The 15,632-nt window shown below is 42.9% G+C and overlaps 1 protein-coding gene across 5 annotated transcripts in view; it reads left to right on the forward strand.

Annotated features, from left to right (window-relative positions):
- RTN1 (reticulon 1) overlaps positions 1-15,632 on the forward strand; it is a 468,840-nt gene that overhangs the window by 326,474 nt on the left and 126,734 nt on the right. For all 5 annotated transcript variants that reach the window (XM_032246118.1, XM_032246119.1, XM_032246116.1 and 2 more), the window contains one exon: positions 7,921-8,670. In XM_032246118.1, the coding sequence (XP_032102009.1) occupies positions 7,921-8,670 (750 nt within the window). The remainder of the gene's footprint in view (positions 1-7,920; positions 8,671-15,632) is intronic.

Here is a 15,632-nt window from a genome sequence, read left to right on the forward strand (position 1 = left end):
TTCTAATTTTGTTTATTTGATTATTCTGTCTTTTCTTCTGTATCAGAAGTGGCCCCCCTCCAAGAACTTGCTTTATGAATATTGGTCCCCCTCTAAGAACTTGCTTTATGAGTCTGAACATAGCATACCAATGGGTCTTGGTTCTTTATCCAGCTTGCCACTCTGTGTCTTTTAATTGGGACATTTAGCCCATTTACATTTAAGGTTAGTATTGTTATGTGTGGGTTTGATTCTGTCAACATGATGCTAGCTGGCTATTTTTCAGACTTGTTTATGTGGTTACTTCATCATGTCAATGGTCTGTATGCTTGAGTGTGTTTTTGTAGTGGCTGGTAATGGTTTTTCCTTTCCGTATTCAATGTTTCCTTCAGGAGCTCTGGCAAAGCAGGCCTGGTGATAACTAATTCCCTCAGCATTTGCTTGTCTGAAATGGATGTTATTCCTCCTTTGCTTATGAAGCTTAGTTTGGCCGGATATAAAATTCTAGGTTGAAATTCTTTTCTTTAGCAGTGTTGAATATTGGCCCCCAGTCTCTTCTAGCTTGTAGGGTTTCTGCTGAGAGGCCTACTGTTGGTCTGATGGGCTTCCCTTTATAGGTATCCTGGCCTTTCTCTGTGGCTGCCCTTAACATTTTTTCTTCCATTTTGATGTTGGAGAATTTGACGATTATGTGTCTTGGGGTTGACCTTCTCATTGAATATCTTGCTGGAGTTCTCTGCATTTCCTGAATTTGAGTGTTGGCCTGTCTTACTAGGTTGAAGAAGTTCTCCTGGATAATATTCTGAAGTTGTTTTCCAACTTGGTTCCATTCTCCCCATCTCTTTCAGGTACATGATTCAGCTGTAGATTCAGTCTCTTTACATAATTCTATATTTCTCAGAGGTTTTCTTCGTTCCTTTTTATTGTTTTTTCTCTATTCTTTTCTGCCTGTCTTATATCAGAAAGATAATCATCAAGCTCTAAGATTCTTTTCTTTGCTTGGTCTATTTTGCTATTAATACTCATGATTGCATTGTGAAGTTTTTGTAGTATGTTTTTCAGCTCTAGAAGGTTAGTTATGTTCCTCTCTACACTGGCTATTTTGGCTGTCAGCTCCTGTATTGTTTTATCAAGATTCTTTGCTTCTTTGTATTGGGTTGCCACATGCTCCTTTAGTTCAGCCAAGTTTATTAGTACTCACCTCCTGAAGCCTACTTCTGTCATTTCAGCTGTCCCAGCCTCAGCCCAGTTCTGAGCCCTTGGTAGAAAGGTTTGCAGTCATTTGAAGGAAAAGGGGCACTCTGGATTTTTGAGTTTTCAGCATTTTTGCACTGATTCTTTCTCATTTTTGTGGGCTAATCTACCTTTGATCTTTGAGATTGCTGACTTTTAGATGGGGTTTCTGTGGGTTTGTTACTGTTTTTGTTGTTTTATGTTTGTTTTTCTTTTAACAATTTGTCTACTCTTCCTTAGGGTTGCTGCAGTTTGTTGGGGGTCCACTCCAGACCCTAGTTGCCTTGGTTTTTTCCCATACATAGAGGTATCAGCAGTGAAGTATGAGAAATAGCAAAGATGGCAGCCTGCCTCCTCCTCTGGAAGCTCCATCCCAGGGGAGTACTGACCTGTTGCCAGCCTGAATGTGGTGTAGGTGATGGCTGGAGACCCTGGTTGGGAGGTCTTTCCCAGTCAGGAGGAACGGGATCAAGGACACACTTAAAGCAGTCTGCCTTTTTTTTTTTTTGCTAGAGCAGCTGTGCTGTGTTAGAGATTCCTTCAGTCCCCAGTTGGTTTGGGCTTTCCAAGGCCCACAGGCTAGACTAGCTAAGAAGTCTGAATGGGCAAAGTGGCGGCCTGTCCTGTCCCTCAGGCCTTCATCCCAGGGAGAACATGGGCAGCGGTGGCCAGAGGCCCCAGCTGGGAGGACCCACCCTACAAGAAGGAGTGGTTTGGGGTCCCATTTAAAGAAGCAGTCTGGCCTCGACAAAATAGCCTCGTCATGGTGGGAAACTGTCTCTGCTCCTGTCAGTTTGGACTCTCCAAAGTCCCCAGGCTTGAATGGCTGAGTCATCCAACCAGCCCAGGTGGCAGCCCTCCCCTCCTCTGAGTACTCTATCCCAGGGAGAGATCGGAGCTCTCTCCCTAATATGTGCTGGCAGATGGGGCTGGAAGGTCTAGCCGGGGATTCTTGCCTAGTGAGGAGAAATGGATGGGGCCCTGCTTTAAAAAGCAGTCTGACCAGGCGCAGTGGGGCATACCTATAATTTCAGCACTTTGGGAGGCCAAGGTAGGCAGGTCACTTGAGGTCAGGAGTTCCAAGACCACCCTGGCCAACATGGTGAAACCCAGTCTCTACTAAAAATACAAAATAGCCAGGCGTGGTAGCACACCTCTGTAATTTTAGCTATTCTGGAGTCTGAGGTAGGAGAATCACTTGAACTCGGGAGACAGAGGTTGCAGTGAGCTAGGATCACACCATTGCACTCCAGCCTGGGTAACAGAGCAAGACTCTGTCTCAAAAAATGACAAAAAGGAAGAAGAAAAAAAAGAAGAAGCAGTCTGACCACAATCTGACAAAGGCGCTGTATTGTGCTGCTGGAGGTACCCTTCCTTCTTGGACCATTTGGACTTTCCAAAGCCCTCAGGCTGGAATGGCTGAGTTGACCAAAGAGCAGAAATGGTGACCGCCCCTCCCACCATGGGCTCCATCCAGTCTCAGTCAGGCTCCACTCTGTTGCTGGTGTCTGGCTGGAATTCCAAGCCAGTGGGCCTTATCTTGTGAGGTGCCACGGAAGTGGGGCCCACGGAACAACACTTCTCAGCTCCCTGGATTCTGCCCTTTTCCTAGGGGTATGTGCAGACTGCCCACCTTGCCTGAGTTGCAGGCACATTTGTTGGGGGATCCTGGGGCTGCAGTATGCAAAGCTCTTGAGTCTCTGTGTATGCCTAAGCAGCTGCTCTGCCAGGACTCCACATAGCTTTGTGTGTCAGACCCAAGGCCCTGGTGGCATGGGCTCATCAGGGGATCTCCTAACAAGAGTTGCAAAGATCTGTGGAAGAAGCGTGGTTTTCTGGGATCACACAGTCACTTACTGCTTCCCTTGGCCGAGAGGCAGGGGGCTTCCCTTGGCTGTGTGTCACTTCTGGGTGGGCCGTCACCCCGTCCTTTATTCTCTGTGTGTTATTTCCCTAATCAGTTCCAGTGCAAGGACCTGGATATTTCAGCTGAAGTTACTGTAGTCATTCTCCCCTTTCGTTCCTTTCCATGAGTGGCAGGGACTGCAGCTGCTTCTATTCAGCCATCTTGGCCCCTCCATATGCCTATTTCTTCACGATTGACTTTTAAACTAGTTTTCAGGGCCTCCCGCCTGTTTTCATTTTCAGTTACATCGCCTGCATCATTCCCAACAATACTCCAGTTAAATGTTTGATTTTGTCATTCTTTGAGCAGATCCCTTACTTTTTTACCTCCATATATTTGCTGGTGGAGTTCACCCTTGGACAGTGCCTGCCTTTCAAGGTTCTATTTGTGTTCCAAGATCAACTCAAGCGCCACTTCCTCAATGACCTCCTCTAAGTTCCTCTAGAACTTTGTACTACACAGTTGCACCTGGCCCATTCTGTTTTGTTTTCTTCTTATTCTCTAGGAGAGGCAGGAAATACTGTGAGCCATCAGCATAGTAATGGTAATTGGGACCTAGTGATGGTGGAAGTTGGTAAAATCACCTAGAGATGGAGTGGACTAAGAAGAGATCCTAGGGCAGAACTCTGGGGGAGACCACCATTTCATGGCTGGGAAGAGAGGAGATCAATAGAGCGAGGGGGAAAATCTGAAGAAAGTAGTGTTGCAGACACCAAAGGAGGAGTGGACAGTGTGTCAAATACTGTTGATAAGTCAAATATGATGAGAACTCAAAAGCGACTGGGAAGCTGCCAGTGAACTGAGGCAAGCAGTAATGGCAGAATCCAGAGTGAAATGATGTATTCACTAGAATTCATGTAAATTTCAAAATCTCGGTGACTTAACATAATAAAAGCATTACTTTTCACTCGTAATACAGTCTAATATGTTAGTTCTCTTGTACATTTAGATTCAAGGCCAAGTCTTCTTCTGTTTTTTTTTAAACAGCTTTATTGAGATATAACCAATATACTATACAATTCAAAGTGTACATTTCCATGGTTTTTAGTATATTCACAGAGTTGTGATCGATCACTGCAATAAATTTTAGAGCATTTCATTACCCCAAAAAGAAACACTGCACCCCCTTTTCTCATCCTCCAAAATCTCCACTCCCTACAACTATTAATCTACTTTCTTTCTCTATAAATTTGCTTATTCTGGACATTTTATATGAATGGAATCACATAACATGTGGTCCTTTGTGACTGGCTTATTTCACTAAGCATACTGTTTTCAGTATTTAGCCATGTTGTAACACATATCAGTACTTCATTCCTTTTTATGTCTAAATAATAGTCCTTTGTATGGATATACTACATTTTATTTATCCATTTAACAGTTGATGGACATTAGATTGTTTCTACCTTTTTTGGTCATTATGAATGATGCTTTTATGAACATTCATGTACAAGTTTTTTGTTTGGATGTATACTTTCATTTCTCTTGGGTAGATATCTAGGAGTGGAATTGCTGGGTCATATGATAACTCTATGTTTAAATATTTAAGAAGCTGCCAGACTTTTGTCCAAAACAATTACATTTTTCATTCCACCAGCAGTGTGTAAATGTGTCAATTTCTCTACATCTTTGCCAGAACTTGTTATTATCTGACTTTTTGATTATAGCCATCTTAGTGGGTATGAAATGATTTGCATTTCTCTAGTGAATAATGATGTTGGGCATATTTTTATGTGCATTTTGGCCATCTGTCAGTCACCTTTGAGAGCTATCCAAGTTTTTACCCATTTTTAATTGGCTTACTTTTTTATTATTGTCATAATAGTTTTTTTATATGTTCTAGATATTAGTCCCTTATCAGATATATGATTTGCAGATATTTTCTCCTGTCTGTTGATTATGCTTTCACTTTCTTGATGGTATTCTCTGAAGCACAAAAGCCCAGTTTATTAATTTTTCTTTTGTTGCTCCTGTTTTTGGTGTCATATATGTAAAATGATTGTCTGATCCAAGGTTATGAAGATTCACTTCTATATTTTCTTCTAGAGTTTTATGATTTTAGCTCTTACATTTAGGCTATTGACCCATTTGAAGGAAATTTTAAAATATGATATTATATAGGGGTTTAATTTTATTCTTTTGCATGTGGTTTTCCAATTCACTTTTCCTCTCCTTCTCGTGCTCCAAAATATAACATGCCGCATCTCAGACTGCATCCCCCTTTTAAAAAGATGTAGCATGATATAATAAAACACATGAAATAGACATGCATTTAAATTTAGGTCAAATCATTTCTAACCATGGAGCTATATCATTTAGGGTCCTAGCAGGAAACAAGTGACACACTCAAGGGTTTGACTGAAGAGAGTTTAGAGAAGGGGCTATTTACAGATGTGTAAAGATGGTCAAGAAAACCAACATATGATGGCAAATCCTTAACATTAGGGAGCCATTACTACCCCTAGACCTAAACAGCAAGAGGAAGGAACAGCATTCTCAAAGCCTGCTAAGAGCTGGAGCTTCAGAAGCAGCAGGGGGTATAAATATCTCAACATCTCCCTCATCCCAGTGCTCAGGCTTCCTGTTGGCTAAAAACAACCAGAAACCAGAGGGAAAGGGTTCCTGGGTATGCCTTCTATGTAGGTCAGCCTCTCAGAGCACAGGACAGGGCAGAGAAAGAAAGGAATGGATCCAAGGGGGCAAAGAGAGAAAACCACTACAGTGACCTTGGACAAGTAGGTTAATCTATTGTCCCTAATCCCTAAGTTCCATATGTAAAGTACCTGGCACCCAGCAGAAGTTGCTACTGCTACTAGCAGTGCTCTGGAGGCACACAACATTTCTTAACTTACACTACTCCTTATCTTCTTTTTCAGTGCTCTAGTCAGCTACTCAGAAGTAAGCTGGCATAACTTTTACACTTTTACACTGTCTGAAATCATATCAAACAACTATGTGTACAACTTATTAAGGAACTACTACAAAAATAGAGTTGGGGATCATAAAATAAATTTTTAAAAACATAAATCATGAGAGATAATGAAGTGGTTGTTGTTTTAAGTTACTAAAAAAAAAGGAAGGGGGGAACCCATAGATCATATCCTTCTTCTGCTTACACAACAAAAACCAGTGTCCAAAGTCTTGTGTCCAATGTCTTCCAACCTCACTCAGAATAAAAGCCCCATCAGATCCTACATGATCTTCCCCTGCTCCATACATCACTGATCTCTTCTCCTACTTCCCAGCTTATTCACTTTGCCCAGACATAAAGACCTGCTTGTGATATCTAGAAATCAGTGCAGCTCCCACCTCTGAGCCTTTACACTATCTGTTTCCTCTGTTTGGCATGCTTTTCCTCTGGATATCTTCATGAGTCACTCTCTCACCTGCTTCAAGTGTTCAATGTAGGTTACTTTCTCAATGAGGCCTATACAGACTCCCCTATTTAAACTTACAAACTCATCGCTACCCTGAACCAGAACATGTGATTCCCTTACCCTACTCTACTTTTTTCCATAACACTTAACATCATCTAACATACTATATGCTTTACTTATCTACTGTATATATTGTTTATAGATTGTGTTCCCTCCGCTAGAATATAAGCAGGGACTTTGTTATCTGTTTCATTCACTAATATATCCCAAGTGTATAGAAGAGGGCCTAACACATATTAGCTTCTCAATAAATAACAGTTGAATGAATATAGATAAAGAATAAAATCAATTCTGATTTATAAAGAATTAGGAAAATCTAAAATGTTTTATCCATTGGGGTTCTCCCACAGTTCTAAAGCCACAGATCCTTCAAAGCTTTAGAGAAATGCAACAGTTATTGCTAACAAAAGGACCAGATTCCACTAAGATATTCTGAAATAAAGCCCTTCTGTATGGCAAGAGAAAACTAAGCTCTTGAACACTGTTGTCATGGTGATCCCAGGTTGTCTCATCCACAGGAGAGAAAGCTCAGCAAGATTCCCAGTGAAGCCTTTAAGCCATCTGGATAAACATCAGGCAGAAGGCAGGCATTCACCCAGGGGACCAGGGCTGACTTTCAGGTTTTGTTCTTCTCGAGAGGAAGTGAGAGAGGAGAAGAAAGGAAGGAAAACAGTGGGCTGCCTCTATGGGAAGCCTTGCAGGATAATGCATTATAGTAATTTGCACAGCCTGCTTGGTGGAATTGGCAGAAGTGATCTCTTGCACTGCTCCACTTAGTTGCAAAAAAATGATATTGATTGTTATGGGAAATAGAAAGCTCAGAAGCCAAGTTGTATCCAAGGCTCCAAATTACCTGTCTTTGTCTTATTAAATGAGAGGAGATAAACAGTAATGGACAGGGAATAATGGGTGATTTTCAGATTTGTTGATATCAGTGGGTCTAATTAGAGTTATATACACCAGATTATCTGATGAAATCTGTGAAATTGAAAAAGTTCCCTAAGAGAATGAATCATAAATTGAAACGATGACTTGTAGAATCTTCTCTGCATTGAAACAGGAAAACCAACTGAGATTCTGTTGCTAAGATATTGCTGGGTCATTTTTTAAAATAGCTAGCTGAAGATAGGTCTGTAAAACACTGATTAATTGGGCCATAATAGTAATTAGCCTTTTAGTTCAGGTGGCCTGTCTTTCCAGCATAGCCCTGGAAACAGATTATTTTTGTGCTAATGAGATATGTGTTTCTCAAGCAACGACAAAACATCTCCCCTAATGGAATTTTGTTTTATCTCTCCTCTCTCTGTCCATCTGTCTGTCCGTGTGTGTGCCTCCCTGGCTCTCCTTCGCTCTGTGGGACGACAGAACCATCTGCTGCAGAATCCCAGGGGAAAGGCAGCATCTCCGAGGATGAGCTGATCACCGCCATCAAAGAAGCAAAGGGCTTATCGTATGAAACCTCCGAGAGCGCACGGCAGGTGGGCCAGCTGGCCGACAGGCCGGAGGTCAAGGCCAGGCCCGGACCACCAACCATCCCCAGCCCCCTGGACCATGAGGCCAGCAGCGCAGAGTCGGGGGACTCAGAGATCGAGCTGGTGTCCGAGGACCCCATGGCCGCGGAGGACTCGCTGCCTTCCAGCTATGTGAGCTTCAGCCACGTGGGCGGCCCTCCGCCATCGCCCGCCTCGCCGTCCATCCAGTACAGCATCCTGAGGGAGGAGCGCGAGGCCGAGCTGGACAGCGAGCTCATCATCGAGTCTTGCGACGCCTCCTCTGCCTCGGAGGAGAGCCCCAAGCGGGAGCAGGACTCGCCCCCAATGAAGCCCAGCGCCCTGGATGCCATCCGGGAGGAGACGGGAGCCCGGGCCGAGGAACGCGCGCCCAGCCAGCGGGGCCTGCCTGAGCCAGGTTCCTTCCTCGAATACCCCTCGGCTGAGCCCCAGCCTGGCCCGGAGCTGCCCGCTGGAGACGGAGCCCTGGAGCCCGTGACGTCCACGTCGCCACGGAAGCCTGAGGAAGACGCAAGTTCCAACCAAAGTCCTGCGGCCACAAAGGGCCCCGGGCCTCTAGGCCCTGGTGCCCCACCCCCACTGCTGTTTCTCAATAAACAAAAAGGTAAAGGATCCGACTGCAGCAGAGAGGCTTGATTAGTGTCCTCCCTCTGGGTGTTCTGAGCATTCAGTAGGGGCGGTTCTGGCTCAGCCCTGGAGTTATCCCCATGCTGATCAAACAGTTGACCAGAGAATAGTTCCAAGGGGGTTGGGAGGAGATGAGAGAATTCAGATCCACAGCTAGGACAGAAGTCGGTGGCAGAACAATGTGCTCAGGGCGAGCCAGAACTGGCTGAACCCAGCCTCCCTGGTAATGAGCGGTTTTGCGTTCACTCCAGGATCTCCTGAGTGGAGTGCATGTGCCTGTCCTTCCATTCCAGGGCTGGATTTCCTCCCCGGGAAAGCGATGCTTTTCTTGTCATTGTCCAGGCTCTGGTCCAGGCCCCCTGCTCCGTCCCTGAAGGTGCTGAAACCCACCACTAGCATATTCTATTTTGCTAGGCAGGCCTGTTTTTTAAGTGTGCAAAGTGGAGCTAAGCTTTATCCTTTCTCTTACTCAAGGGCAAGGGATTTGAACCTTGATAAGGCTTTTGTGTCCTTGTGAGTCAGGCAAGACAGGTATCACAGTTGGATCCAGAGTTTTCTCTTGTCCCTAAGCAAAACCTAAGGTAATTCATTCATTTTTAAAATCTCTTATTACTTTGAATGAATTTAATGTTGTCATTATGTTCTCCCTATGAAAAATTTTGAGGCGAGTCTTCAAATGCAAGAAAAATGGAATTCATTATTTATTTCCCAGACACTATATGTGTACAAGAGATTCTTCTCCCAAAATTGTTCACCACACCTGATTGCAGTTGTCTTATGGAATTCAAGAAAGGAATTAGACTCACCTGACTAAGTGAGGTGCTACTTATTCTATTTTTGTTAATGGGTGAAGTTAGAGAACCTCTACCCGGTTCCTGGGGAGAGAACACTCAGGTAGGACTTTAAAACAAACCCTCACTTTATTCAGGGTCCCCTCCTACCCATCTCTTCTACTTTTCCTTATTTTAGAAGTGCTTTCTTTGCCTTTTGGAGATAAATGATTTCAAGGGTACACCCTCTTTCCTGTATCTATGCTAATTTGAATGATGTTAGCAGCAGTTAAAGTGCTTCATATAAAAATAGAGGACGAAATCTTTCTCGTTATTTTAAATTGGAAGCTAGCTTCTAATTTTTTTTAAATTAACACATTGGAATAGAATGGAGGAACCTAGAGGACTGAAATAAAAAGATGCCTGGTTGCTGGTGGCTCAGACACATGGCCTGGTGTGGGGGCTGACTCTTGATTTCCCAAATAGCTCTCCTTTAAGAGCTGAAAGTGTATTTAGTGTGTGTTACAGGGAAGATATTTGAAGACAAATTTAATGGTGGGAATGTGTTTGTTTGGTCAATATTAAAACCATTTTGGATTTTTTTTGCTACTCTTAACTGTGGTAGGAAAAGACCCTGCAGCTTGCAGGGAGCCACGGGAAACAGCAGTAACATGGACAACCTTTAGCCCCTTGGGGCCCTGAAGCAGTCAAGCTTTCGTCATGCTGAGCAATGTGTTCATGTCACTGTAACAGGCATGTGTCTCCATTTGATCCCATAACTAATGTTCCTGAGATAGTCACCATGTGCACAGTGCTGTTCAAATATGTTTATTCTCAAAAGTAAATAAATCCGAGGGCTAAAGAGAAAAGGGAATTTTGCAGGCCTATTGAGAAACAAGGACAACAGCTGGGACTGACTGGCGAGACATTTGATGAAGAGCTGAGGAGATGGAAAACTGCAGCTGTGAATGCAAAGGCTTCAGAGCATCTTTTATGGCCAATTTGGTGTCATTTGAATCTCTGTACAAGTTGCCCCATATGGCTTGGACCCTGTGCTGCAAAGTTTAGAAGGTAGAGAGGAGGGAGTAGCAGTCTTTTCAAAAGATGAAGGTGTGCCAGGGTGAATACTCTCCACTATCCTCTGCGCTGAGGGGTCCTTTGAAATCTGGTCTCCCACTGAAACTCACTGCTCCACTGCACTATCTATGAAGAGTCTAAAAGGGCATTCTGAAGCAGCCAAGAACTGGAGGTCCTGAGCAGGTGATTGAGCAATGCCAGCAGGCAATTTGAGCTCTGAGGTTCCTTTTGGTCTCACTTGCTCTGGCTCAGCAGGTGAGAAAGGATCAGCACTGCCCAGCATCCCCAAGGTTGTTCTTTCTTTCTTTCTTTCTTTTTTTGAGACAGAGTTTTGCTCTTGTTGCCGCAGCTGGAGTGCAGTGGCATAATCTCAGCTATCTGAAACGTCTGCCTCCCCAGTTCAAGCAATTCTCCTGCCTCAGCCTCCCAAGTAGCTTGGATTACAGGTGTCTGCCACCATGCCCAGCTAATTTTTGTATTTTTAGTAGAAACAGGATTTCACCATGTTAGCCAGACTGGTCTCGAACTCCTGACATCAGGTGATCCGCCTACCTCATCCTCCCAAAGTGCTGGGATTACGGGCGTGAGCCACCGTGCCCAGCCCCAGGCTGTTCTTAATCACTGTTCATGGAAAGCAGGTTTGTGCTCATGCCAAGCTTGACTCCCCGCAGCAGTGAGGTCAGGTCAGCTTCTGTGGTTTCCTGCTCTTGTCCACTGAAGCTTCTGGCCATAGGCATACATTTAAGTTTTTTCATTCACAGGTATCTGGGGATGAGCCATCCTGTTGATGCTGGACAAAATTTCAGAAAAGCCTAGAAATATTTAGAAAAATATAAGGTTTGGCTGATATTCAATGGCATCATTGCATGTACCATGGAGGAGCACCAGGGTTACTGGTGCACATGCTCTAACAACGTCTACTTTTGGAGCTTTCTCACCTTTCAGAGACCTCTGCAGTTATTGCACTGGAGACAAAATGCAATTCTTTCTTCATACTTCAGTTTTCCTTCTTGTATACCCCTGAGCTCCTGCTACCCTGTATTTCTGTTACCCTGCACCTTCTAGGATGACCGGTTATAAACATTAGATTCTAACGGGGGTAGATATGTTTTCCTTTCTACAAGATTAGCCCTAACAGTTAGGAATGTACAAGTAAAAAGCCAATTTAAAAATTCTTATAAAAGCACTGATACCCAGTGTGATTAATCAGGATAAGTACATAATTTTTACGAAACCTATTTGATTGTAGAAACTTTTTTATTATAGTGTGCCTTTGGGTTCATATTCCAGGGGATACACTTTGGGAAATCATGGTCTCTTTGCCCTTGAGCTTGTTTCCTGCATTCTGATTACTTATCATGCAACTCAAAAGTGTGCAGGTTGGATCCGCCACGTTGATATCACGTGAGAGGTTTTTAGAAATGGGGAATCTCAGGCTCCTTCCAAGACCTACTGAATCAAGATCCCCTGTGCATAAGTGCATATGTGATTCTTATGCACTTTAAAGCTTGAGAAGCAGGGTTTTAAATGATGGCAGTACACTTTCACATTCCTGTCTGAACCAGAGTCTCTTCTTGGCAAGCAAATGGCCTCTTTTCAGTCTCATCTTTCTTGTCCTCTCTGGTAATCTAATATCATATTGTTGATCAGTGCTTGAAACTTTAGTAAGAAAGTAATGTATGTTTGTTGTAATAAATTCAAACTGTACAAAATGGTACAAAATTCAAAGTTAAAGGGTCTGGGCATGGTGGCCCACACCTGTAATCCCAGCACTTTGGAATGCCAAGGCAGGTGAATCACTTGAGCCCAGGAGTTCAAGACCAGACTGGGCAACATGATGAAACCCTGCCTCTACAAAAAAATACATAAATTAGTTGGGTGTGGTGGTGTACAGCTGTAGTCCCAGCTACTCAAGTGGCTAAGGTGGAAGAATCACTTGAGCCCAGGAGGTCGGACCTGCAGTGAGCTATGATCACACCACTGCATTCCAGCCTGTGTAACAAAGAAAGATACCCCGTCTCAAAAAAAAAAAGAAAGAAAGAAAGAAAGAAAGAAAGATTAAAGTTTCCCTATTCAACCCTTCCATCCCTAATTCTCAGACATCACCACAGGCCTTTGTATTGTTTGGTTTTTATTATTGTTCTTTTTAAGTATTCAGTCATACGTAGTTTTTCACTGAAAAAGTAACATTATATTGAACATACTGTTTTGTAACTTATTTCATTTAACAGTAAAATCAGGGACAGCATCAGCTCACATGGAGATCATTCACTCCTTCTCAGAACTTTTTCTTCCCTTTTTGTACTGATGTCTCTCTTTCTTGGTTCTCCTTCTACTCTCTGACCTCTTTTCCAATCTCTTTTGTAACCTCCCTTCTAGTTCCTCTGTGTTGTTCCTGAGTTCTGTCCTTGTCTTTCTTCCTTCTGCATATCTTTGCTCTCAAGGTTGCTGTCACCCATGCAGGTTTTCAGGCACTGCCTTATGTGTGACGCTTCTCAAATCTTTTGCTTTGAAGAAGTCCTCTTTTCTAAACTCCAAGCCCATTTCCTCACTGTGCATTGGACATCCTATAGTCCTCTCAAATTCAGTATGTCCATTCTAATTTGTCAAAATTTGCTCTCTTCCTTCTTCTGTTCCCTTCCTGAGCAAATGAAGTGATGTCATTGAGTGTGAACACTCAACCTTCAGGACTGTAACCCTCTTATAGTGTTAAGTACTCATACCTTCTGAATACTGTTAGGAATTTTTCCCATAGAAATGCTACAGCAGGTGGACAAAAATATGTAAATTATACACATGTGTAAATAGAATTAGAAAGATACATATAAATATCTTTCCTATAGCATTTTTCATAGTAATGAGAAAGCTGGAAAAAACATTCCACCAACAGGGAGTTGAGCAAAATGAATTTTCATCTATCCATCCAACGGAGAGCAACAAAATCTTTTAAAAGAACTAAGACTGGATCCAAGTAAAGACTCATTAGCCTGAGATGAAGTTAAAGGTTCTCAGTGCCAGCCTGACTGTAAATACTTCAGTGGAAGTCTTGCAGTAGTGTTTGCTTATAAAATTATCACCTAGATGATCTAGTATATTCTTACTACTTCAAAAATTATTATCAAAACAAAAATACAAAAATGGAAAAATTCTCTTTTTGGAACCCTAAAGTATGCAACCAATGACCCAGGTTGAGAAATATTTCTTTAAGCTAGCAATGACTTAAGTGTTGCCTGGAAACCAGGTACCTCAGAACCTTTCAGAGTGCTTGTTCAAAATTCAGATTCCCACTCTATACCCACCTCAAAACTACAGAATTAGAATTGGCTGGGGCATAAATCTGCACTTTTAATAATCACGCTGAAGCTTGACAATTTCCTTTGTAAACAGATGAGCTAAGCAGCCCAGACTTTGTAAGAAAATACCATGATGAATATGCCTTAGACATATCATGTTTTTAAATTAAAGATACTGAGGGGAAATCAGCTGTTTCTGTCTCTTTCTGTTAGAGAGGTACCTGTCCATGCCCTGGGAGGCAGGCCTCTGCAGCCTCCTCACCCATGGCCTCCTTTGTGTATACCAGCTACAGCAGCTCGAGCCTGGAGGGCTCAGCCCCTTGTGGCAGGGAAAAACCTCTCTCTTCCTTGGAGGGGTGATTCGTGGGAAGGCTACCCACGAGGTAGCCTCCACCCAGCTGGAGATCTTCTCAAACAGTATAGATTTCTATCTGCCTAGGATTTATGATGTTTGTTATTACTTTTCATTATATACTAGATATTACTCCTGTCCTAAAATATTTGGGAGGGAACCAGAATAATTATGACCCATTTACTTTTATTCTCATAATTCTAAAAAATAAAAGCCATTATACCCTAGTCCTATATGTATTCATTTTCATGAGACTGAATTAATATAACAGGCTGTAAAGATTCTTGGAAAGTCTCTTTCTTTCATGGTACAGATGTCAGATTCTGCCTGAGCTCTATGCCCTTCCACTGAAGCTGCTGTTCTGTGTCAGTTTTCAGCAAGATGGACCAGTAGCTGCTGGATAAAGTATGACTCCTGTGTTGATGTATGCCATGGAAATACTTAGATGGAGACATTGAGTTTTCCACCTTAAACTATTTTTTTTTTTTTTGAGACAGGGTCTCACTGTTGCTTAGGCTAGAGTGCCAAGATCTCAACTCACTACAACCTCCAACCCCGGGTTCAAGCGATTCTCCTGCTTCAGCCTACTGAGTAGCTGGGACTATGGGCACATGCCACCATGCCTGGCTAATTTTTGTATTTTCTGGTGGAGATGGGGTTTTGTTGTGTTGGCCAGGCTGGCCTTGAACTCCTGGCCTCAAGTGATCTGCCTGCCTCGGCCTCTCAAAATGCTGGAATTACAGGCATGAACCACCGCGCCCAGCCCACCTTAGACTATTGAAAGCAGCAAAAGTAGTTTTGTGAGACTTTGCTCAGTAATAGAAGGAGCTCTTCTAGTCTAGGCAACACTGGATGAGCTGCCAGCAGCCAGCTGAATTCATGGCCTTTCTTCCTGAAGCTGTCACAATTTAGCACTGTTCCAATTGCACGTTGATCTATGTTTTTTTAAATAGTTGCTTCACTGAGTGGTGGGGTTTCCTTCTCAGCCTTGGATAGAGTTGTTGCAAATCTTGGTGGTCCCAGCACTTATTGTTTCTAGGGGCAAGTATTTTTGCCAATTAAATTCCAAGATCTGTATAAAGATCTAAAATGGTTGTTGTACCTTTGTTATAATGCCAAATCTTTGGGACACAATAAATGCTCCTAGTAAATTTGGTTTGGGCATGGAGTAGGGCATTGATCAGCTCCTAAAACACATTCAAGTCAACCTTAAAGTTGCCTGTAGAGAGAGAGCTTGCAGGCGGCAAACATTTTTATGCCTCCAAGAAATAATGATCCTATTTATAATTAGGCAATCCTAATTTCCTATCCAGGCTATTTTCTCCTCTATTCCTCACATAAATCAATCTCACTTATAATAATGGAGTTTAGAGGACATAATTCAGTTACTTCTAATTCTCAGAGCCAACATGGGCTCAAGGAAATTAGCTACTTCTTTCAGATGCTA

This window comes from Sapajus apella, unplaced genomic scaffold (genome assembly GCF_009761245.1).
Source record: "Sapajus apella isolate SASKATOON/1434 unplaced genomic scaffold, GSC_monkey_1.0 scaffold59, whole genome shotgun sequence".
NCBI classification, from domain to species: Eukaryota; Metazoa; Chordata; class Mammalia; order Primates; family Cebidae; genus Sapajus; species Sapajus apella.